A 27549-nucleotide genomic window follows, 5' to 3' on the forward strand; every position below is an offset into this window, starting at 1 on the left:
TAGATATGTGCATGCTTGCAGGAATGTCTCAGATTTCAATGAAATATTTTCATAGATAAAAAAAATTACAGCAAAGAAACATGTATTTACAAATGTGTAAATTTTGTCAAAAAATAGAAAAAGTTTTATCAAAATAAAGAAACTTATTATGGAATTATGAATACATACATTGTACATGTGCATTTGCAGGACTTCAAAACATTGTAATAAAAAGTGGTATTTCACACCTAGTTTTTACATTAATAATATGAAGCAGGTGCTACAAAAATGTACATAAGAGCTCCAGGAAGGTTATTGGTTTTGAACAGGTGGATTTGGCATGTATTTTATTGGTAAGTTGATCATCACCAGCTTCAAATCCAATTGAATTTTTTTGCTATAACTAGCCACAGTGTCAGATCACAAAGGGGGGTTAGAAACCCCCTTTTTTTGATGGTCAAGGGCAAATCAACTTTTCTATTAGCCAACTCTTTTATGTGCCTAACAAGTTTTTTTAGAATGTTCCTTACCATTTTAGTTTTTACTTTTTAGATTTATTTCTTCAGGTTTTAATTATACAATATGAACTGTTGTTCTATCATGGAACCTGATATAAATATTTTATACAGGTATTTTCTGGATGATATTGTGCAAAATAAATTTAGGGCCTTCCTGGCACAGACTTCCAGTAATATTTATGATGGAATATTATGGAGCTATTTAAAAATTTACCTACATATCTTCAAAAAACTGTTCAGCAATGGCTATTTGAGTGTATGACCATGATAACAGCTTGATTTTAAATCTGCAGCTGTTTGTAACTACATTTTTTGTGTACATGTATTTGCATTCTATCATCATGTTCATAGGATATAGCATATTATTGTTATATTTTTTGCAATGACCTCCAGGGAAAAAAAAATATTTTGTTACCAGTATCTATATTAATATATACCATTATTATATAATTACTGTCCTTATATTCAAAAGGATTTGTCCTTTCACAATACAAATTTCTAAAATGTTTCCCAATTGAAGCTATATATATATATATATATAATTTATGTCTATAATATAATCAACTGCTATTTAGCTCATTGCTATGTGGGTTGTCTTAGTGTGGTGCAAGCGCTCATTTAGTAAGGTATTACATTCCTACCATCCAAATCGTAAGATTGATACTGTTATGACAAAAGCTATGGATAATAGATCCATCAACTTTGTAAGAACTAGTTCAAGAGACATAACTCTTTTCAATTATGAAAATAAGTTAAGTGTTTTTGAATTCCTATTTAGGATAGCCTTGTAAAATTTAAAATCAACTATGGAAAATGAAGAATTAGAATTACATTTTAAGTCAAAGAAAACATATTTTATTATTTGGATAATTGATTGAGCAATTTATTATAGTGTTTTGCTGTGAAGATATTTTGGGACAATTTTCTGTGGAAAGTAGTTGAAGATATTAAAATCAAAATTTCTATTTGAATTTATTTTTGGTCTTTCACATCATTGTTGAGTAAATTGTTTAATTTTTCTGGCATGTTTTCTTACATTTGAACTCATGTTTGGATGAATGGTGTTATGACTTGCATGTAATTTTTCTATGAATATTTTTTGGGAATTGAATCACAGGGTCTTATAGCATAAGGAAACAAATGATTTATGTTAATCTGACTTATTGTACCAGTTGTCTGGTTTGATCCCTGGTCTGTTTTGGGGGTAAGTTTAAAAGTAAATAATGCTCTACCCTAATATTTGACTCCCAAATTAGAAAAACTCGCTGTCAATAAAATTAAATTGAAGAAGTTTAGCAAAATATCATAGAATCAGTTAATATATTTGATACATTTTATTTTCATGCATTAGTCATGACCACTGCCCTTTTCTCGATCTTGATATCAATATCACTAATGGAAAGCTGAATACTAAAATTTATGATAAAAGGGATGATTTTTCATTTCCTATCGTTAATTATCCGTTTTTAGATGGAGACGTTCCCTTGTCACCATCTTACGGTGTTTATATATCTCAACTTGTACGATTCGCTCGTGTATGTAAAAATGTTTTAGATTTTAACGAGAGAAATTTATGTATTACTGAAAAATTATTACACCAGGGTTTTCGATATCACAAACTAGTCAAAACATTTACTAAATTTTATCATCGGTATAAAGACATCATTCGTAAATATAGCTCAACATGCAGACTTCTAATACGTTCAGGTATTTCACATCCAATTTTTTATGGTAATATTCTTTATAAAGCACAAAGGTGTCAGTATTCACCTCATAAACTTACAAAACCTTTGAATAGACTTATTAAGAAGGGATATAATTACGATACTGTTGTCAAGTCATTAAAGATTGCATATTTTGGCGTTAATATTGAGTCACTGATAAGGTCTTTGCATCGGAACTAAACACATTATTTTTTAAAAACAGTTGTTGGCATGACACGGGTTATGTTCTACTCATATATGTTAGGATGGTATGATACTAAACCCCTAACGGGAAGGATTGTGCCTGATGTTCATATGATGAAATCATAATCTTTCAGTCAGTTTAATTGAAGTCTGGAGCTGGCATGTCAGTTAACTGCTAGTAGTCTGTTGTTATTTATGTATTATTGTCATTTTGTTTATTTTCTTTGGTTACATCTTCTGACATCTGACTCCGATTTCTCTTGAACTGAATTTTAATGTGCGTATTGTTATGCATTTACTTTACTACATTGGTTAGAGGTTTAGGGGAAGGGTTGAGATCTCACAAACATGTTTAACCCCGCCGCATTTTTGCGCCTGTCCCAAGTCAGGAGCCTTTGGCCTTTGTTAGTCTTGTATTATTTTAATTTTAGTTTCTTGTGTACAATTTGGAAATTAGTATGGCGTTCATTATCACTGGACTAGTATATATTTGTTTAGGGGCCAGCTGAAGGACGCCTCCGGGTGCGGGAATTTCTCGCTACATTGACCTGTTGGTGACCCTCTGCTGTTGTTTTTTATTTGGTCGGGTTGTTGTCTCTTTGACACATTCCCCATTTCCATTCTCAATTTTATGGTATATTTTCTCAACCTCAAAATACAAATCAAAGTTCCTCATAATGTAGTTGCAAGTTTCATGTAACCAAGCTTTATATGTAACCATACTTTCATTGTGTGGTGTAGAACTTCCATTAATTACAAGAAATGGGCTACTAATTAAACTATATTCCTTCCTTTGTACACTTGTGTATTTCTTTCAAAGGAAAGAGTACACTGCAGGACTAGATGTACTTCTACGCGTGTAACCTAATGTTACATTCACATTTACATCAACTTAAATTGCTGCTTTAATACCAAATACTTAAATATTCTTACACATAATGGCTATGAATTATCTTATCTTATCTTATCTTATGAATGAAATAATTTCCACCTTTTACTCAGGAACTAGGAATCTGAGCTTCCTTAATATTGTTATCATGCCTCTTTTTTAAGCATGCTATACCATGTAATGCATTTGCACATCTATTGTTCAGGGGCGGATCCAGTCATTTTAAAAAAGGGGGGGGGGGGGGTGTTATCAACTTAGTGTCTATGGAATGCTTGTAGCTGGGGGAATTATAACGAGCTTTTGATCACAGTTCAAGTTGTTTCCTTTCTTTATCTCCTATAGCTGTCTGCAATGGAAAAAATTACATTTTATCCTTGACTTCATTTTCAAGGTCATTAGATAGTTTATAAAGTCTGTATAAAGCTTCCACTAATAGGTCATTAACCCATTAACCCCCAATGACGCCTAAAGGCGTCATGGCGACAACCATTCTTTGATGGCCCGTATGACCCTCCATACCTTTTTTTAACTGCCCTACCTGAACTGTCATGATAGCAGGGACTTCAACCAAGCAGTTCATGGTCCATAAACTCTTCTCAGACGTCTGTTTTTGAAAGTATGGCACGTTGAAAGCCGTTTAAGAGTTTAAAATCGGAAAAACGTGAAAAGTAGCCAAAATCAGGTGGGGGTGGGCATCTTTTGATGGCCACTACTTAACTGGTAGTCATTGTAGGAATAAACTATTATCGTAAATGCATGCATAGGTGGTATAGGAACACAAAGAGGTATAATATGGCCAATAGGAATCTAGTCTGTAAAATCTAGGTCACCGTTTTGTCAAAAATCCGTAAAAACGGACATTTAGGCAGACCTGACTTGACGATAATAATTCGCCAGCAAGACACTTAAGTCCCATATACTCCCAGTTAGCATGCATGGACTGCTGTAACTATAGGGTAATACTTGAATGACAAAGAAACACAGTCTGGTTAATTTTCACCTCTCAAGGTCGTTTTAAAATCGGAAAATAGACGGAAAATGACCATTTTTCAGTGGGGGTGGGTTCAAACCCACGAGAAAATCTTCCACCTCCCACCCCACCCCACACCCATGCCATCCGCCTCCAAATTTCAAGACATAATTTAATAGATGAGCAGCAGTTACAGCATCAATAGTCTGCTAATTTGCATATAATTTGCATATGATTGCAAATTTTCGAAAATGCCTGATTTTCCAGAAATCTCTTAGGGGCGAATGAGTTAATAAGACATTTTGTCCAAATGAATACAAAACATATATGTACCTTCATCTACATCATTATAAAAGTAAGGAGATGTGGTATTATTGCCAATGAGACAACTTCTTCCATCAGACACCAAATGACATAGAAGGTCATCATTAGTCTATATACTTATATTATATTATATATATGCTGAGTCACTGACACATGAAACTTTGCTTAAACTTCAATTTCATTGTTGACTGACTCCCAAATATTTGCATTTTGATAGAACTATAATCCAGCTGTCAAACCTCTATGATCAGTTGAAACCAAGCTGACATGTGAGGATACTCATGTAACACTTTTTGTATTTACAGACCTATTATCTCATTCAATGCCAACAAGATTATTATGATTATGCAAGGTCAAGGTAACAATTCATTTATGTAAGGCTTGCGAGGATTGCTTAAAATCAATGGAAAAGGAAAATATCAGGTCTTACAGTATATAAAGAAAAAAATTAACCAAGGTTATCAACCTTTGTGACTCTGAAATTGACCTTGTGAAAATACAGGAGTCTGTTTCTTAGATTGACAAATATACTTCTATGCATACAGACCCACTTTGCATGCACACATTGCTCATTTTTATGTCACTAACAGGGCCGTAACTAGGGTTTGAATTCAGGGGAGGCAGGGGGGATAGATAGATGGGTTGGGGGTCGCAGCCCCCGCCGATTTTTTTTCTCTCAATAAAATGGCTAAAAATCACCCGTTTTCCTTCGATTTCCTTACTTTAAGAAACATCAGTATGCTTGAACCTGGAAACATTTATCTTTTATGCAAAAACAAGCTGAGATTGCTGTTCGGGGTGAGCAAAGGCTCCGTCTTGAAGGCCGTTGTTTGACCTATAATTATTAACATTAAATACATTGTGACCGCGGATTTTTTTCTCAATATTGCAAAAAATCACCCACTTTCCTTCGATTTCCTTACTCAAAGAAACATCAGTATTGCTGGATCCTGGAAGCAATTTTTATGCAAACAATTATTATCTGTATTTAAAGATATTTTTGTTAGAAATCAAACTGGTAAGTTGAAAAAAAAATATATACAGCAAGATCATAGAACGCAAGATCTTTTTTGATCGAGGACCTTGAATTTCAATATTGTTGAAAGCTGAACAGACATATAACTACAACCAGGGACTTTCTAAACTAGTATATACTTAGTATAGAAAGTCCCTTCTACAACGAATGGGAGTGCTTAACTACTAAGGCATTGACCATAATGTTCTCGTACGATTGGGTGACGTTAAGAGATGACCCAACAGCTGATTCAGCCGGTAACAAATTTCTGATATTATAAAAGATTCACAATACAAAGGGAACTTCCTCTGCTTAATTGAGCCCCTAAATAAATGTGAATAGTTTAAGTTTTATTTAAATTTGTCGAAAGCATTGCTGCAAAGTTTCATATGTGTTCTCGAACGAATACTGAATAACAGACGGGCGGCCACATGATTTTTTTTTTTTAATACTGAAACGGTTCACTTTCGATCAAAAATCCGGAAAATAACAGATACGTCACGTATCATGATACCACTGTTGAAACTGTAAACATGTGTTGTTTATAATATAAATTCAAGTTCTTCGTGTACATATTGTCAGTATTTCATTTTATTACTTTAAAAAAATGGTGTAGAAAATTCAGGGGAGGCAGTTGCCTCCCCTGCCTCATAGGTAGTTACGGCCCTGACTAATTACTTTTAGAAGGCACTGGATGCTCTTATGACTATTTTTGTTACTATTGTTGCCTTGGTAAATTGCTACCATAATTTTTTTAGAGAAATCACTACTATCTCTTGAATTATCCATCGCGGGGACAGTCCTTTTTTAAATCATTAAACAATTGAACTAATACCACCTTTCTGAATACTGAAACCATCAAAGGTTTAGGTCATGTTTTCAATAACCATAAGCAGCAGAGCAACTAGATTTGGTGTATGGAATAATTGTAAGATGAACATGTCTGTCAGACAGGATCTATCTGACCTTGACCTCATTGTCGTTGATTATTTAAAATGTTAAGTATATGCGATACTTGAGGTAAAGCCTCAAACTTTTAAGACTTTCAATATAAAATCAATGGACAGTAATGGAGAGGAGATATATGTGTGCACTATTGTTATGTAATTGAATTCAAATTTTATTACTCTATAAATTGTGAAATTTTCTATAAATTGTGAAATTTCTTAAGTCCATTTTAAACTCATATCGACTCCAAATCAAATTACATCCTTTTAGATTAAGAGAGTTGTGGATAGGGAAATTATGGAATTAGAATACTATGTTATTGGAAAAATCATATTTTTAAATAAAATTGAGAATGGAAATGGGGAATGTGTCAAAGAGACAACAACCCGACCAAAATAAAAAAACACAACAGCAGAAGGTCACCAACAGGTCTTCAATGTAGCGAGAAATTCCCGCACCCGGAGGCGTCCTTCAGCTGGCCCCTAAACAAATATATACTAGTTCAGTGATAATGAACGCCATACCAATTTCCAAATTGTACACAAGAAACTAAAATTTAAATAATACAAGACTAACAAAGGCCAGAGGCTCCTGACTTGGGACAGGCGCAAAAAATGCGGCGGGGTTAAACATGTTTGTGAGATCTCAACCCTCCCCCTATACCTCTAACCAGTGTAGAAAAGTAAAAGCATAACAATACGCACATTAAAATTCAGTTCAAGAGAAGTCCGAGTCTGATGTCAGAAGATGTAACCAAAGAAAATAAACAAAATGACAATAATACATAAATAACAACAGACTACTAGCAGTTAACTGACATGCCAGCTCCAGACTTCAATTAAACTGACTGAAAGATTATGATTTCATCATATGAACATCAGGCACAATCCTTCCCGTAAGGGGTTTAGTATCATACCATCATAACATATATGAGAAGAACATAACCCGTGTCATGCCAACAACTGTTTTTAGAATAAATATTGTGTTTAGTTCCGACGCAAAGACCTTATCAGTGACTCAATATTAACGCCAAAATATGCAATCTTTAATGACTTGACAACAGTATCGTAATTATATCCCTTCTTAATAAGTCTATTCAAAGGTTTTGTAAGTTTATGAGGTGAATACTGACACTTTTGTGCTTTATAAAGAATATTTCCATAAAAAATTGGATGTGAAATACCTGAACGTATAAAAAGTCTGCATGTTGAGCTATATTTACGAATGATGTCTTTATACCGATGATAAAATTTAGTAAATGTTTTGACTAGTTTGTGATATCGAAAACCCTGGTGTAATAATTTTTCAGTAATACATAAATTTCTCTCGTTAAAATCTAAAACATTGTTACATACACAAGCGAATCGTACAAGTTGAGATATATAAACACCGTAAGATGGTGACAATGGAACGTCACCATCTAAAAACGGATAATTAACGATAGGAAATGAAAAATCATCCCTAGCTTTATTTAAAGTAAGTTCACCAGGATAAATTTCATTAATATACATACTGAAGTCGTCATTATTGAGAGCCAAAATATCATCCAAATATCTAAAAGTATTATTAAATTTGTTTATCAGATGTTGTTTTGATGGGTCTTTGCTTATTTTTGTCATAAATTGTAACTCGTAACAATACAAAAAGAGGTCCGCAATAAGTGGTGCACAGTTAGTCCCCATTGGAATTCCGATAATCTGACGATATACGGAATCCCCAAAGCGAACAAAAATGTTATCTAGTAAAAATTCAAGGGCATATATCAAAGCATGTCCAATTAACATAGTTTTTTTGTTTATTGCTACTAAAAAATGACCTAAAAGAGTTTGAACATATATATTCACATTCTGATTTTTTGAATGCCCATTTAATTAGGTGTGTGAATTTTTTCTTAATGAGAATGTGAGGCAATGTGGTATACAGGGTAGAAAAATCAAAACTTTGAACAGATTCAAAATCACCAATATAAGCATGCAATTTATCAAGTACTTGCAACGAGTTCTTGACACTCCAAAAGTAATTTATTCCACTATTTTCGAAGGCCTTATTTGAACAATTTATTATAAGGTTTTTAATTGTACCAAGTGTGCTGGTAAGAATAATAGACAATTTAGTAGTTGAACAATGGCTTGAAGACGAAATAAATCTATATTTGTAAGGGGTTTTGTGTAGCTTCGGAAGCCAATACATAGTTGGGACTTTCATTGTATTTGGCTCTGCTTGTAAAGCGGTGGCTAAAAGTTTATGTTTGTTACAGATTTCGTTTTCTGAAAATACCTTCATTTGAATCTCCTATAGTCTTTTCATATTTACAGATGACCATGAAATAGATTCATCATTTGTAGCAAAATCATAAATAGTGGTTGTAACTACTTAATTGCTAAATGTAGTAAGGTATAATTTATTGTTTTCATATAATTTGAGTTAATACAGGTATTGAAATCTCAGTTGGATTTGAGTAGATACACATGTAAATCAAGCAGCGTTAACCAATAAATTGTAAATCAAGAGAATCAATACCCCTTCATGCAATTGGAGTAAATTTTCTGAAAAGATATTTAGTAGTAGATTATAGATGATGATTGAAATGTGTTTTGAAGTTTTGCATGTTGTACAGATAGTCTAAAATATGGTAATTAGCCAAACTACATGTATAAACATTACTTAGATACTGTTTTAGTGCATTTCTTGTTTATATTGTCAATCCCACTTCAATTTCTGTAGCTTATTGTATGTGTTGAATGCATATTTTGTAAAAGTAAACTGTAGAGGCATAAAACCACAGGAAAAAGATTATCCCATTAAATACTAAAGAGTGTATTCTTGATATGCTTCTGAAAACGTGCAGAAAACAATTTTCAGAACCATGTATGATTAAAATGTACCATGAATACATTTCCACTAAGGTACACCTCATCAAGGGAAGGGGGGTGGGTCTAGATGAATAATAAAAAATTACCTCTTAAGACCACTTCAGCCTTTTAGCATTACCAAATATTTTAAGGGGTCAATGGACAAAAATTGTCAGGGTCATTTCTAGAAATCTAGTTTACTGTGAGTACCGGTAAAAATCAAAATGATTAAAAATGGTTCACACATTTTGCTGTTTAGGCCAAAGTTTAATATTACAGCCAGATCAATATATTTGACACCACACAGTCATCTTGCAGTTTTTTTGAAAACCTGAGAACTCAGACAGTGCAGAGTGAAGCAGACAGATTTGCAGATGAGTGATTGATAATCAAAGTTTTAAAGTGTCTACTGTAAGGAGCATTGAGTACTGGCTTTTTCTAGTAAAATGTAATATAATAAATAATGTCTCTGTTGTTAGACAAATAATAATGGAATTATTTTTTATATGTACAATGTGATCATATGTAAACTATTATTTGATATTAAAGAGAGTTCTGAGTGAGTCATACTGAAAAATAACCATTGAATGTGACCTTTAACTAAATAACCTTATATGTACTGTAGATCTAAGAAACTATTAGTAATATGGGAATGATTAAGCCTGTTATGGTAAAAATATAACTGACTGGGCAAGATAAATTTTCTTTAAAAAAGTGCAAATTCAAATGCTCAATCTGATCATAAAGATAAATTCTAGTTCAATACAGTCTCTGTCTCTATATTTGAATATGTTTACTTACATTTTACAATATGTAATAGTACTAATTAGCTTGTACATTACAGAATGTTAATCAACAGTCTTGACTTGATAATTTGAAGTTATATTTTTCCTAACAAAATTTACATAAAAATACAAACTTTCATCAAGTACAATTTTCCAGGTTTCCAGTTCCACATTATTTTTTTTTATCTAATTAGTAATTACTAAAGCATTACAAAAAATTCTCTTTCATGTAAGAGTTTTTGATATGCACTGTGCACCAAAAGTTAATTATTGCATTTCCTTTCCCTGAGTCTATGTTTTGATTAGATTGACAAGCCAATTACAGAGCATCAAACCCACTGATCAAAGACTAATGTTTTATCCCTATCCTTTATTAGGTAATGTTCAATTCGATAGCATCAGTTCGAATGATTCCCGTAAATGAAGCCATCTTTAATAGCTGTGACATAAGGATCACTTAATTCTTGAAAGGCAATGATTGTTTGGGATATAAATTCTTTTTTTTAATGGTCTTTTCTTTTGTTGATGTTATTTGCATCTTTTTTTCTTTTTGTTGTTTAACTTCTATTTTGTAGCCTCTTAACTTTTTTTTCTTTTGTTGATGTTGTTTGCATCTTTTTTTCTTTTTGTTGTTTAACTTCTATTTTGTAGCCTCTTAACTTCTTTTTGTTTTTAAATCATCTTCTCAAAAGCCCAACAAACTTATCATTTTTCATGGAGGACCTATTTCTGTAAATTAAGTTGGTTCTAGTAAACCACAAATGTAAATAATCAGAGAAGGATAATTTTTGATAGCCTTATTATTATTTTCAAATTCAAAAAATCAAAGCAATAATAAGTAAAAAAAAAAATCAAATTTTTATGAATTTGTAAATATTGCTTATATTCTTTTTATGCCAGGAAAACCCTAATTTTTATTTATGAACCTTAAATTTAATTTATCAAAAGTTCAAATGTAGTCTTACTTTCTGTAGCAGAAAAAAACAGTTCCTGGAAAATTGAGATTCAAAAGATCTCATGTACATGTACATACAAATTTCTTCCATTTATGTTAAATTAAATGATGGATTTTAGAATAACTTTTTATAATGATTTCATAATGGTTTTATTAGAATTTCTGATAAATTGAGGACCTTTATTTGTGTTTGGTGTCAGTTTCTCACTTTAGTATGTTCAGCAGACAATATAGACATAAATTGTACTTTTTACAAGAAGAATGGCTTATTATATTTATGAAATGCACTTATATTGAAGGAGTGTTGATTTTTGATATCTTGTTAATGGTACTTAATTGCATTGCATAGAGAAATGTCAGTATACATACTTGATATTGAGTCATTTGCAGATGTAGTGTTGAATCTGTTAATAAAAGTTTTATAAAGAATGACGATACATGATCAATGGCAAGTACCTCATCATAAGTTTCATCAAAATTTTCCTTGACATAGACTTTTGACTAATCAAATGACTTTGATGAAGAAAACAAAGACGTTGATTCATTCTTCAGAATTTGGTGGGCCTTACTCTTGAGGGGCAGAAAAATTCTGGATGTTGGGATTGTGCTTTTTTTTGCAGGAATCCAGGATTTACACTTATTGAGACTCACAAATTGATCAGTAATTTTTCAGGTTTCAGGAAAGAATGCTTATTTTTTTTCAGGAATTGTTGATTCAGAATGTTTTAATAAAGTTCATTCATTATAATCATAGGATTCCAAGTTTTTGGTGGATATAGGAAAACTACAAATTCAGATACTAAAAGAAATAAAGAAAATTTAAAACTTTGTTATCAATTTTCTGTGTTTGAAAAAAAAGGAGAAGATTTTTTAGGGATAAATGATTTTGTGGTTTCAATAATTCACTGCTATTCAAGTTATTAAATTTCTTTATTTCTTCTAGTAAAATATAACACAAAATTTAACCAATTTAATGAAAAAACTGCACATTTATGTGAGAGAAGAATACAAAGGAATAGTCAAACTCTTATGTGTCTTAAAATCAATTTATCATAGTGCTTGCCCAGGACAAAAAATGAAAGAAAAAAATCAACCAAAAGACTCATGTTTAACAACATTTTACAAAACACAACATAGAAAACTTAAGACCCAGCAAGACAAACCCCATTAAAATCTAGAGGTTTTCTCAAGTGATCCTGCTTCACATATGGCAACTGTCATGCCTGATAGAATATGAGTTAGAAAAATTCAATCCTTATTTTATTGGACTTGTTAATTTAGAAATGAATGGTTAAAAATTACTATTGAGTAAATGTTTATGAAAACTAGAAACTATCAATATATTAAAGTTTAACAGCATGTTTGTTGCTGTTCTTCGTCTTGAGGATTGTTTTCCTATATAGATATAGAAAGATGTGGTATGAGTGCCAATGAGACAACTCTCCATCCAAGTCACAACTTATAAAGGTAAACAATTATAGGTCAAGGTATGGACTTTTACAAGGAGCCTTGGCTCACACTGAACAGCATATAAAGCCAGGCCCCAAAAAATTACTAGTGTAAAACCATTCAAATGGGAAAACCAACAGTCGAGAAAAAAAAACCAAGAATATATATATTAAAGAGGTGCTATCAAGTACGGTAATGATACATATCACAGAAATTCAACAACATTGACACACATTTTCTGATAATAATTATGTTTCTGAAATTGTAACTCATTATCACCTATGTCTGAGACTGTGGAGAGGAAAAAGATGTACCTAATAGTTTTAATGGTTTGATGCTGTTTTCAAAGCTTTCCATTGATTTAGATTGAGTCACTATGTTTATTATTGTAAAACTTTCAGCTTTAATTTGATTAATATTGCAGAAGTAAAACACGAGAATTGATGGTAAACAAGTTTGTAGATTAGCGTGAGAATTGGATTTTTCTGAGGTTATAAATAGTATTGATTAGATTGATTCTCTTGGTCAATATAGCGATTCAATGTTCTTTGACGAGTTATTACATGATTTGCATAATGGATTAATGTCAGAGACCTGTGGTAGAACAATCATTGGCGATACATTTGAAGGTATATAATATTTATATTGCCTATTGGTTATGTATCAGATATTTATAACAGTTCATGAGGACATTTAATAAACGTGCTCTCTGCTATTATCTATTAACAGGAATTGATCTATAAGACAAATGATGTTAGAACACTGGTTGTGAAAAGAATAATAGATGAAAACAGATGATAACCAAGACTTCAAGATCAATAGAACTTGCATTATTTAGGAGCAGAAATGTGAAAAAGTTGTGAATCTCCAAACACACGACATTTCATTTTGAATTATGTTAAGGAATCTGGAGCCAATCAATACTTGGTGAGATTGGATTGTTTGCCGCAGCATGGATCATGTAAGTACTAGACCATAAATTATATGTTAGATTTATAGGCATAAGGTCGTTATGTTCATGTAGTTGTCTTTGATATTCCAGATTATAAAGTTTGGCTTCCATTAGAAATTCAATATGGCTTCTTGGATAGAAACCTCATCAGTATCCTCACCATGTCACTTATTAATATAACCTTCAACAGTTAATGTCAGAATAGTCAGTATTACTACTGCTATTATGTTAACTTCCTCTCTTTTTATTTCTATAGGATATCTAACAATTGCTATTGCTCAATTTCCATTAAATGTAGTGTAGGCAAATAGTTGGTACTAAGTGCATTTAGTTCCATATATAGCATAGACCACCAGCGGGAAACATTTAATCAAATTGTTATTGAATGTGATTAAAATATTTTAAGTTGGGAATGAACATTAGATGAATGGTTCTGATATAATTTCACTCTGCATGCTAAATTAATTTTCCACTTACTGCAAAGTATGAAACACAAAAGTAAAAAAATTTAAATCACTTTGACAAAATGAAAAATCAGTTTTATTAAATTATTAGGAAGCTGCATTGCTGTTGTCAAATAAATCAGATTCTCCAATTTGAATATCAACAATTTTACAATGAAAAACATATAAGAGAAATATTTGTTTCTTCTGTTTGTCCCTGAATTGCAATGGTTGTCCTCTCTCAATGATGTAATTTGGTATTTTTGATTATGATCAATTACTGATTTGTTGAAGAACTAAAATTAAACCCATTAACTGCTTGTCTTTTAGCATAAAGTCACATATAGTATGTATGTATCTTTACATTGTTCAAAGCCTTTCAAGAAAATATCCTCAAACGACATTTTCTGTCACCAGATATGTCAATGTGACTTTACACCAATATTCCAAATATTAAATAGTTCTTAAATATATGTTTTAAGATATAATTCAAATACTAGCAACTCAAGACTGTAGCTTATCAGAAATACCAGTATATCAATGCTCTACACTGAATACATATGTCTTTAAAGTAACTTATACTAAAGACACTGAACATATATGTCTTAAATGCAGTCAAATGGTTAATTTTCTAGATTTTGCAACCCACTCAAAAAGAAGGAGAATTTTTATTTGAAGAATCCAAACTAAGTACAAGATAGTATGTATAATTACCACAATTCTGGTCAAATTTTCTCCAGTAGGATATTTGAAACAAATAAACAATTCATGTTGTTTGAAATAGAACAATTTATTGACATCAGAAACTTGTGATATGACCATATTTTTAGCTCACCTGGCCCAAAGCAATAATGTTCAGCAAAGTAAGATTTACAAATAAGTCAACATGACCGAAATGGTCAGTTGACCCCTTTAGGAGTTATTGCCCTGTATAGTCAATTTTGAACCATTTTTCGTAAATCTTAGTAATCTTTTACAAAAATCTTCTCCTCTGGGCCAAATTAATCACAACTTGTCCACCATCATCATTGGGGTATCTAGTTTGAAAAATGTGTCCGATGACCAGGCCATTTAATCAAGATGGCCACCACAGCTAAAAATAGAACATAGGGGTAAAATGCAGTTTTTGGCTTATAAAACCAAAGCATTTAGAGCAAATCTGAAGAAGGGTAAAATTGTTTATTAGGTCAAGATTTATCTGCCCTTAAATTTTCAGATGAATCAGACAACCCGTTGTTGGGTTGCTGCCCCTAAATGGTAATTTTAAGGAAATTTTGCTGTTTTTGGTTATTATCTTGAATACTATTATAGATAGAGATAACCTGTAAAAAGCAATAATGTTCAGCAAAGTAAGATTTACAAATAAGTCAACATGACTGAAATGGTCAATTGACCCCCTAAGGAGTTAATTTCCTCTATAGTCAATTTTTTTTGGGCCAAGTTCATTATAGATAGAGATAATTGTAAGCAGCAAGAATGTTCAGTAAAGTAAGATGTACAAACACATCACCATCACCAAAACACAATTTTGTCATGAATCCATCTGTTTCTTTTGTTTAATATTCACATATACCAAGGTGAGCGACACAGGCTCTTAAGAGCCTCTAGTTTTAGTATATGGCCACATTTACATGAATCATCTAACAGCACAATTGAAATTGATTACGCATATTTTTATTACCTTTTTTTACCTAATAACTCCAAATATTGTTGAATGTGGGTTTTTATGAAGTATTTTGTCAGTGATCTCTAAACTGCCCACGTATGTCTGTTTCTTATTTATATTTAACCATTAAGCAGGAAAATGGGGGACATAAGAGATGATATTCTAATTGTAAAGAGAAAATGGAGTTTAATAATGCACTGACATTTCAGTGTACCAGTTTATTACTTTTCTCAATTTAAGTTATAAGTAGAAGTGATATAACTTTATACCAAAAATGAAACCTACATCCTTAAAAAGAAATTTCATCTATTAAATGTCTATGAAAGTACATTTACATAGGTTAATTGTAATAAAAAATAAAAAAGTGGAAAATGTTCAAATGTCAAATATCTAAGTGAAATGTCAACAATTATTTTAACAAATAAAATAGAGAAAATATCCTTAGAAATATAAAATGGTTTATATTTACATTATCAAAAGTTATAGAAAAATGCACAGAAGATTGAAGCTCTGATCTTGATTGTCATATTAAAGCAACTGTGTGAGGTTTGGTTGCTGTCTCATTGACTTCTACAACAGGTCCATCAGTTATACAACTTTACTCAATACTCTGTGTACAAAATTTGTGCTCGAAACACCAAGTCCATTATTTTGATTTATTGATTTCTGAGTAAAAATCAACGTGTTAGAATTAAACTTTGACAAAAACAGTTCTGTTTAACTTTCTCATATGTCTTTAAGGCAACTTAAAGCATTTATTGTCTTGTAACTATGAACTTTATAATTGGGGCCAAATATGGCCCTTACCGAACTTACTCCTTTGTTTTTCATGCCTGTTGCTGTTGTTCATCTTGAAATTCACCACCAGATCATCAATATTTCCACAGACATTTTACCAATATCAAAATCTCAATGTGTACTTTCGCTTTATGTCACTAGAACTTTGAATTAATGTAAGTCAATAAATATGGTTATTGGTTTTCTTTCAATATAAGGTTACATAACCAGAAAATTAATTCAGACAATTTTCTGATGGAAATTAGATTAAGAAGAAGGTTTTCATTAATCTTACAGTTAATTACTTATTTCTGAAAGCTGTAGTTTTGAATGTCATCTAATCTTCAGCATGATGAACTAATTTGAAAACATTTTTTAAGAATTATACTGTGTAATTATTGAAAAGAATGAACTTTTATTTAATTATACATTTATTTTGGAATGTGGTTATTGGAATATCAATCGATGTATAATAGAATATACAAAATAAGCTATTTAGTTACTTTAGATGTCAGTTTGCTGTCTCATTCGGCACGGGATGTTTGCGCTTTTTCATAGGACATTTGCGCTTTTTTTTGTGGACACTTGCACTTTAAAACATAGGACATTTGCGCTTCTTAAAAATGGACATTTGCGCTTTTTACATAGGACATTTGCGCTTTTCTTTTTATATATCTATGACTTCCCTCCTCTTTTATCCTGTCTTAGGTTTCAAAGTCAAATTTATCATCACAAACTTCGACTAGCTTGGTAAAACAATGATGATATATTTATTCAGACTTCCCAGTCAACAGAATAAATACAAGGGGAATATAGTTCCCATTTTTAAATCCATGAATGGTATAGAGCTGCTTAAAAATTTAAGGGCAAAATTTAAATGTTCCGTCCATAAAAAATTCTTCAACATAACACAAGCATTCTAAATTGGTTGTACATGTAAAGATGATTATTCCATTTTCTCTGTCGTTGACTTGAAGAAAATATTCAATTTTGAGGTCTGTACAGGATAACCGTCAAAGAGAGTGTGAACCTCTTCTCTTGACTTAGGCAAATTAAGTTGGGATTTTCTTCTCACTCTATACATTGCCTTTGAAACAGACTTTAAATCCTTAGGATGTAAAGAATCCTCACCAACATCTTTCAATCCAACACGAATGATTTTTGATGGTCTCTGTGTGCGGTCGTCAGCAGCCTTTCGTTTTGCATACACTCTTAGCTGATGTCGCTCAATTTTTCTGTCGTCGCATTGTTGATGATTATGATCATTTTTCTGACTCAAAATATTAGAAGTCCCATTGTCCGTTTTAATTCTTGCATTACAATTTTTAACGGTACATCTCCATGAAAGGTCTCCAATTTTTAGGGTTTGGTCGAAACGATATAAAAATCCATCAAGACATATACATTTTTTTTCTTTACTAGTCACTTTAACTTTAAACTCCATGATCAAGACTGTGTAAATGTGAACTAACTAATGACAAATATAGGTTACATTTATTCACATATTGATTACTTCTAATTAAGATTACCGGTAGTCGACTATAGGTAAAAAGCGCAAATGTCAGGTCAATTTAATACAGGTGAATCAAAATTAAAAGCGCAAATGTCCATAGTATTTGAAGCGCAAATGTCCTATCTTTTTACAGGTAAAAAAGGGCAAACGTCCTGTGCCCGTCTCATTGAGGTCTTACACTACATCTCCTTTTATTTGTAAAAAAAAAGAAAATTGTCCTCAATTTAGGGTAATCATCATATCTTCCTAAAAATTAATTGATTTTATTGACTGGTAGATTCCATACACTAGAGCAATGTTACTGCCAGAAGAAATTTTTGAAAAATTATATATAAAAAGAAAAAAAATCAACATTCCCAGTGTATGTTTTAGTCCAAATATTGAACCCTTTTAGGAAACCATCTGAAAAAATAGGTATGATTTAAAAATTAATGTGAACTTGAAGTTGGCATTTCCAGCCCAAAATATGAACATGTTTTACGAGAACATTTAAGATCTGAAAATCTCATTGCATTCCAATACATGCACAGGCACTTGTCTATGAATTTTGTTTACCTATATTACATAATGTAATATTAGGATGACTATAGCTATATTTTTTTCTGAGACAAGTCAGTCTGCGCCAAAAACTTTTTCATCTACTAGTCCGAACACTTAATAACAAAAATTGTCCCTATATGACTATATAAAATTTTGAAATTTTTCACTAGTCCAAATCAATATTTACTAGTCTGGGGCATCGGACTAGTGGCTAACGGTGCAGACTGCAAGTGCCTGTGCCAGACATAGTATGAAATTAATACAAGCTTAAAAGATTAACAACTCAAAATATATTATTTAATGAAAGAAGAGTTTTGGAGACAAGTTTTTTTAAAAATAATTAAGTGGACAGATCAAACAAATATCTATGAATTTCATCTAAAATGTAGAGAGTTAATATAGGTATTGACTATTATTGAGGGTTGTTAAAATAGATTTACTTGAAAATTTCAAGTGTATGGTGTGTTATCAGTCTTTAACGGAAAACATTACAATGAAATTTATCGCAAACATACATTCCTCTTCACAGTGATTGATGTATTTTCTTCTTGTGAATTATAATATATTTGTTTTCTGTGCAACCTTTGAGACAACTTCAATTTCATTGCATATTTAAGTCAATATACTTTTGTTCCACTTAACTTCTAGAAATAATGTGTGACAAAAATCTTATCTTTATATATAAAACAAGTGGATAATGCATTTGTAAAGACAGTGTTTCATAAAATGTGAGCAGTGCTATAAAACAATTATCTTTGGCTATCACCAAAAAAATATATGGGTAAAAAAAACGTAAAATACATTTGCTTTCATGTATATATATTTCATTAATTTTTCCTGGATTTATCCTTTTCCAGACCTGTTATTTTTATTTAATCACATGTGATTCGTTTGATCTCAGTTCTTCATTGGTCAAAATTTGATTATGACATAAAATTTTCTTTCTTTCCTCTAGAAATCCTATTGTGACACATGAACAAATGTGACCATGCTTGATGAAGTCACCTTAAAAGAACACATCTTTTTGCAGATGATTAAAAAAGAATGATTTTAGGATTGTCAGCATATCGTCTTTAATCATTAGAGAAACAAGATTCCACCCAAATCTCTTGCAATACGATATGTATTATACACTCTCGACAGTTAAATTTTAAAGTTTTACCCTTATATTGCTGCATTATATAGTAACATTGCAACTAATCTTTAATGACAGGCAGATATTGATTAAACTTTACAGTCATAGAATTCTACCCGAGGATATGCATATATACTATATTATAGGAATATATTTTCAACATGGGAGATAATCAAATTTATGGGGTGGGGATATCCTTTTGTTAGTTCTAGTTTAAACAAACATCCAAACATAGAGAGAGGATAGATATGACTATTCCGGATTGTTTATCATTTGTTTAACGCCTATTAAATATTCTTTTATCTGACAAAGTAAATAAAGCAGAATTATTGGTTGTATGTTGTGTCTATTCATGTTTTACCATATCATACAGGTGTTTTACATAATTTATACTCCGAAAACATGCATGGCTACATTTTGAAACTCAATAATTTAAGAACTTCTCACAGAGGTTTCATTCAATAACCTCATTCAATGTAACACGATAAGCTGTTTAATTATTGATATGATGTTTGAAATAGTTGATTTTGAACAACATATTGCCACCAAAACGCTTTCTTTGAGTAGTTGATACTTAGTCAGCAGTATTGGTTGAGCTAGAGCAGTACATTGTTAGCTCAGTCGGTTAAAGCCTGACTTCTAACACATAGGTCCTTGGTTTGAGTTCCCTTTTTGATTTTCTAGTAATAACCATGCTGGATGGTTAAAGGAGAAGGTTCACCAAGGGTTAAATTTGACCCTATTTTTTTTTATATTTTTTAAATCGGGACAAAATATTACAAATTTCACAGACATACTTGTGATAATACTATTAGACAAAATTGATTTGGCACCTTCTTTTAAAATTTATGAAGCTCTGACTTTATTTGTATCTTAATGTCAATTTTGGTAAAAAAAATCTATTATTTTATTGTTTTTGGCATTATTAACCTTGGCCGCCATCCACTTTCCAAAAAGTTTTTATATTGATTAATTCTATATCAAAATTGGAATCTTTTGGTTACAACACATTTTGGACTGATGTGGTAGCCAAGCTAATTAGGTCTGAAAATTGCACAAAATCATCATATTTTGTGACAAAATGTCCAATTTGGGCTTACTTTGGAGATTATTATGGTGTTTTTTTTATAAAGAACTGCATGATTTATTTAGAATTAAGACTTTTGAACAAGACCCATTTACGAACCAAATTGTGACCATTTTGGTGTTTTATGATAAAGTTGATATTTTAGGCCATTTTGTGCCATAAGTGAACCTTGTCTTTTTGCACTTAGCTAAAAACCCATGTAGTAAGAAATGATTTCTAGCTAGGGTATGTGTTGTGAGAGTCATAATGGTACTTTTAAATGTGACATGAATAGTTGAGTAGCAGATACTTAACCAACCATAAAATAGAGCTTGGAAAGAACTTCTTTAGCCCAGTTGGTTAGAACCCTAACTTGTAAAACAGAAGTCCTTGATTCAAGTCCCTTGGAGACACATTTGGAGAGTCGTAATTTCCAGTTACAAAATATTAGTGAGTCATTGAGACAGAAACCAAACATAAACATTTCATATATCAAAATCCTTATTTATATTTTCTGTTGTTCTCTCAGTCTATATATTGCTAATTGATAACCTTATTACAAAAAGTCCAAGCTCATCCTCATTATGCACTGAGTATTTGCCAAGAGATGTTGAGCAAATACCAATCAACAACCAATTAAAAGATCAAGGTGTAGATTTTTAAAATATTTACTTTATACATCCCTTGTGGAATCATTTATAATCCAAATGGCTGATTTCTTGTAATGTTATTATAAAGCATTGTTTGTACATGTTGTTGGAAAGTCTATAAAGATCTAGTATGTATAGAAGCTATAATTGTAGAATTTAAGAGTCCATTTCACTCATATGAACTCATATTAAAACAATAATGAGGAGGTGTGTTATATAATTGCCAATGAGATGTATATCCTCAATAGAGAAAAGGGACTTGAAATATTTATGGAAATATTCTTTTCTTTCCTTGAGCCTGTGTCCAATACTGCTATTAAAAAAGCCTATAAGTGGATTTTCATGAATTCTAGAATAGACATCTTTCTCCAGGTTCTAATTCTCACTTTAAAATGAGTTAATAATCTTTTGGGTGTTATACTACTTACAAGTTGGAAGTTGAAATTGTTTAATGTGAAAATCTCTAAAGAAAATCTATCTAAATAAAAAAATTCATAGGTATTGATGATAATTCATAAAATATTATCTTGACTGTTGACGGAATATAATAAATTTTAATTTGCTTTCCCTCTTCAAATAAACTTTCAAAATTAAATATGAACTAATCAAATTCTTGACTTTATTCTCTATATTTCTCTTTTGTGATAAAATCTTTCTGATAATAAAACAATCTTGTTGAATAATGTGCAAATTACTGTACTGAAATTAAAGACTTGTAACACAATTTAAGAAGTCACAGCATCTCCGCTTGTCATAACTTAGATATAATCAATGATCTTTCCAGGAGATTGAAAATCAAAGTTTTTTGGTGCTTAAATATGCTTCATAATGCATACACATCAATATGACAGTTTTCCAAATTAAAAAACAACGATGTGTGACGGCAATTGATTACCAAAATATATAGGCAGCAATTACATCTGAATCACACCAGATATTAATTAGATTAAAGTTTTCCACTACTTTATTTTAACATGGATTGTTCATTTATAGTTTTAATTGAATTATTTTATGTAACAATTCATTTGTTTTTTTACAGATTTATGTGGAGAATTTAACTATGAGTTGATTGGTTGTAGTGAAATAGTTATCCATTAGAAATCACGGAGCACTTTTATAAAATCTTTATGTTATACTCCAGCACAAACAGTGCATCAATAGCAATGATATATCCTGAAGTGCCAGAAGTTAGGTGTAATCAATAATTTTCTCCGAACTCTGATTACATTTATGGAATAGACAACTATAGACTCTTGGTCGCACAACGATATGATTTTTTATGGTAATCATAACTACAGTTTTATTAAAAAGCAGTTACATCAAAAAGATTCCAAACTTTGTCTGGATTAGAATGATTTTTCATTACGGTTCAATTTTGTATTACTTCTTCCATTGGAAATCAAGAATGGTAATATTTGTCGGAAACTAGTTGATTGGAATGAGTTCTGAAAAGAGCAAAAATTACTTTTATATTCAACAAGTTCACTTTAAGAATATAATGTGAATTTCATAATGGCTCTGTTACAAGAAATAGTGTCAGCTTTATTCTGCATTGCAGCAATAGTAATAAATGTTTGCACCGCAGGATTTGAAATTAAAGGATCAGAATTCGCATTTGTTAAACTAGAGGAATGGAAGCCCTGCAGAAATGGTTCAATACAAATGGAATTTAAAACAACTTTTGAAAACGTTTTATTATTTTATACTGATGATGGGGGTATTAACGATTATTTTGAAGTCAAACTTTTAAAAGGAAAGCTGCATGTAGTCTTTGATTTAGGTAGTGGAAAGATGAGACTAGTTGCTGGTGAACAATTACATGACAATATTTGGCATAAAGTACTAATAATTCGTAAAGACTCTTACATATCTCTACATGTGGATGATTCTACACATCCTAGAAAATACCAAGGTAAAGATCAACTCTTTGGTATTCAGAATAAATTTAATAATTATGTTTTTGTTGGAGGAATAGCTAAAGATTATGAAGACAGAACACAAGCCTTGACATTGCCTTCTGTTTTCTTTGAGACTAGATTTAATGGATATATTAGAAACATTCTTTACAGTAACTGTGGTGGCCCACTTTTCCGACCAAAAATATTGGAGTCATTAAACATGACAATGGGTACAAAGGAGTGTATAACAAATAGTCCGTGTTTACATGGTAGTGTGTGTGTTGAAGAAGACAACGGTGTGTCATGTGACTGTTCATCGACCAACTTCAGGGGAGATAAATGTGAAATAGGTAAGTTTACATTTACATTGAATATTAGAATAATAGGGATGCCAAAGCTGTTGTTATCAGTGATACTATTATTATCAAGCGGATGGTAAGTTTTGTTTTATTTCAGGGACATTTTAAAAGCATCATCAAAAATAAATAGTCATGACATGACAGAAAAATCTATCAAAAATTACAAATAGAACAACTGACTATCCAAATATCAAACAAATGTATATCCATTAAATGTGTAAGTATACTGTCAGATTAGATAGTCAGAAAACTAGAAAATGTTTGAGTGGATTGACAAGGAGCAAAAATTGACCAGCAAATAACTGGTAACCTAAAAGAAAGTGATAAAAATACTTTTTTTCAAAATTTAATGATAAATCATGGCATTGCCTACTAGGATAATGATACCATCAGGGACTAACAATCCACCTGTAATGGAATTGACCCAGAGATAATATACAAGGTAAGTTAATAAAAAAAACTGGTACTAGGATTATAAGTTAAGATAAAATATTCATTTTTTGTGATTTTGCCAGGAGAGATAACTTTTGTACATAATTGATCCAAGGGGAGATAATTTATCTAGACACTGCTATAAATTGCTATAATTTTAATCTGTAAATTAAGTAAAACTGAAAGATTTTTCCCCTATTTTGCATCTGGGACTTGTTTGTTTTTTTTAATTTTTAGAGGGAAGGGGGAATTAAGGATTTTGTTTTCAATATACAAGATGAGAAGTAAAACTTTATAGAGTTTAGACTAAATTGTTTATCAGTTTTCAAAAAACTTTTTAGATGTTGTGCATACTTAATCCATCAGTCACTCATTTTCCATGATACAATATTTCCATGTATGGACCGTTTTATGTAAATACAATATGCCTGAAAATCGTTAGGGTTACTTTTGTAAATCAGTGTCAGAGATAAGTCTAGAATCGACTTTTCTCCCAATTTGAAAATAAGGTATGCTTTCCAAGAGTCATTTATCTATCACAGACCAAAGCATAAGAAAGTAATAAATTAAGAGTCACTATAGAGCCTTCAAGAATGAGCAAAACCCGTACTGCATAAATGAGTAAGCCATAAAAGGCTCTAAATGTGAAAATTTGAGTAAAACAAAACAGCCCAACATAAACTCACAACATTTAATAAAAAAACAAATTACATTTGTATGACAGATAATAAACCATCTACAACAATTGAACTACAGGTTCTTGACTAGAGACAGCTACATACAGACTGTGGTATTCTTAAAATGTTTTGTGATCACTCAACACTCCCCCTAATCTGTGCTTTGATATTACAAAATTTGAACATTATTTAGATCAGTTTGAAAGTGCTTGAGTCTCCAATCTGTAAAAATTCAGAGATACTGATCTAAAAGTACTCCCAGTACTGAATCAATGCTAGTTCCAATACCAATTGCATCTAATAAATAAGCCATGTTTTACCAGACCGAAATATCTATTATTACACATCCAGTTGATTTAGTGTAAAGACGTCATAAACTGTCTGAGAGTACATTACCAAACATAGGTATTGACAATATGTAAGACCATAAGTGTTAATAGTTGGATAGCAGTTCATGTTTAGTGATGTATGAAAATATTGAAAAGGAAATCAATGTTAGTACCAATAAAGATATTATACTTACCTATGTATATCATGCTATGCACTAAATCTGTCTTATAGACACAGGATTCAGACAGGATAAGCAAAACAAAAATGTTGTTAATACATTAATATTCAGTGCCCAAAGGTATTGTAGGGCAGGGATAAGCTTGTTAAAAAGTTATTTTCTGAAAGTGATTGATCAGAACAATAAATGAAAAAAAAAGTTCCATTGTTAAGTGTTTGTTGGATTCACCAGAGAATATTTGTAATATTCAATACACTTTTGAAATATTTGATTATTTCTTGAAAAAAAATTAAATAAAGGAAAAATCGTTTGTGTAAAGTTTTTATTACTGATCTATTTAGAAATAGAAAAACCCAACATAGAATCATTTTCATAACAGTGTGGACAAGATCATTTCTTGACGTGCTCATGTTATCAATTGACTGGGTCAGATTAGGTGAACATTTTTCTGTTACGCTCACTTATCATACCATATGTGGCAAAGACATTTAAACTGTGTGGTCACCAAAGGTTCTAAATGCCTAAATCAAATAATATGAATAACAAGGAGAGGACTAAATCATTGGTGTTGATTTAGATGTTGAATACTTAAACTTTCTTGTTTTCTTCTCGTGCACCTGCACCTACATTTACTTTACTCTTTTTTCTGCCTCTGACAGACAGAGGGAGCTTAAAATCACTGTTATTAATAGCCGATGACAAACAAGTTAAAGTTAAATGATTCAGTATTATTACCAACATAACTCTTGCGGTTGTCTATGCTGTTATGAAAATGATTCTATCTCTATAATAGATACTGTAAACAAACAAAACTCTATATCAACACTTATTAGAAAGAAGTTGTGAAGAGATATGAATGCTATGGTTTTATGCACTGGATTGATATCTTTTATTTAGTCTGTTTCACTTTCCAATTAAACTTTAAAAGCTAAAAGAAATATTTCTTTGGTGAGTGTATATTACAGTGTTCTAAAATTTTAGAAATTGTTTGTTTATTTTTAATTATCCACTCAAAAAAAAAGAAGGACATTTATGTAAGAAATCATAGGTGGTAAGAGTTGAAATTGAGTAGAAAAATTTGAAGAATTTTAAATACCTTTCTCATATTAATAATCTAATTTCAAGCAGTGAAAACCAGTGCAGACTTAGAAAATGACAAAATATCTTCATTTTGTATAATGTTCTCAGATTCATTTTAAGATTGGACTAAACAAATAAAAGATATATAACAAAATTACTGTAGATTATTTTGCCAGGATTTGATGTCTCGTGAGAGTAATATTGCTATATATGACAACAAAGTATGATGATGTATGTCTCGGAGCCAATAAACAATTACTAAGATTTGATGAGATTTTATAAATTCAATGTTGAAATCCATCTTTTGATGCATTATAGCCTAAGTCTGTGTTGTCTTTGAAGTTACATTATCAAGATGATTTTTTTAATGATGTTTTCTCAGTAGATGTTTCTAAAACACATGATGCCCATATTTGATACATGGTACAAAATGTATATGTTTATTTATAGGACCTTTATACTAAAATATTTAATCAAAATATTACAATCTGAGATTTCTAGAATACATGTATATTTAGAAAGTACCCGGTATGTCAAGTATATTGACCAAAGAAGAAATTCAAATGGTGTTACATGATTGTGACTAAAGAACACAGCTAAAGGGGTTAGTTGGGCAAAGAAAAAAAACATGTGGCAAGGCCAAGGGAGAACCATTTGTTTTTGTATGGTAAAGAGGGTGGGGGTTGAAAATTATTAATCTTGCACAAGACAGAATTCAAAGCAATATTCTGCAACACAAATGCAGGAAACAATTACTTTATATAAAGGAAATTTTTACAGAATTTCAAATCAGTAAAAATATAAAAACATTTTAATTTTTTTAAGCCATATTAAACCAGTAAATCAAAAATTACCCAAAGACCCATTGATTAACAACAACACTTCCGTTGTAATCTTTATCAGTAAGAGAGAAACATTTAAAGAACTGTTTGCTAATACACTTGTTAGAAAACATGTAAAGTTTTAATTTTAAACAATTTTATATTATTCAAAATATTTGCTCAAGATTGTACATGAAAACCGTATCAAGTTACATGGTAATATTGACAAAAAATTCTTCCAGAATGGAAGAGGGTTTGCACTCAGATTAAGATATGAAGCTCTTGTTTAAAACAGTCAAAAACAAAATTCAGATCTTTTTTCATATGTAAGTTCAGTTTATGTGAAAATCGTGTGGGTGAGAACTGCCTTTGTGACACAATCTATACAGTAGTATTTTTTATCCAGATCAAAACACATTATTTTGTCACAATTTGAATTTC

At 31.1% G+C, this 27549-nt stretch overlaps 1 protein-coding gene across 13 annotated transcripts in view; it reads left to right on the plus strand.

The window, feature by feature from the left end:
* LOC139514409 (neurexin 1-like) overlaps positions 1-27549 on the plus strand; it is a 91001-nt gene that overhangs the window by 3052 nt on the left and 60400 nt on the right. For 8 of the 13 annotated variants that reach the window (XM_071303602.1, XM_071303606.1, XM_071303608.1 and 5 more), the window contains exons 2-3: positions 13321-13552; positions 22373-23581. In XM_071303602.1, the coding sequence (XP_071159703.1) occupies positions 22846-23581 (736 nt within the window). In that variant the 5' untranslated portion in view covers positions 13321-13552; positions 22373-22845. Of the gene's footprint in view, positions 1-13063; positions 13221-13305; positions 13553-22372; positions 23582-27549 lie in introns of those variants that run through there. The other 5 variants (XM_071303601.1, XM_071303604.1, XM_071303609.1 and 2 more) reach the window with 2 other exon arrangements.

The sequence above is a fragment of the Mytilus edulis genome, chromosome 3 (genome assembly GCF_963676685.1).
Source record: "Mytilus edulis chromosome 3, xbMytEdul2.2, whole genome shotgun sequence".
In the NCBI taxonomy this organism is placed as follows: Eukaryota; Metazoa; Mollusca; class Bivalvia; order Mytilida; family Mytilidae; genus Mytilus; species Mytilus edulis.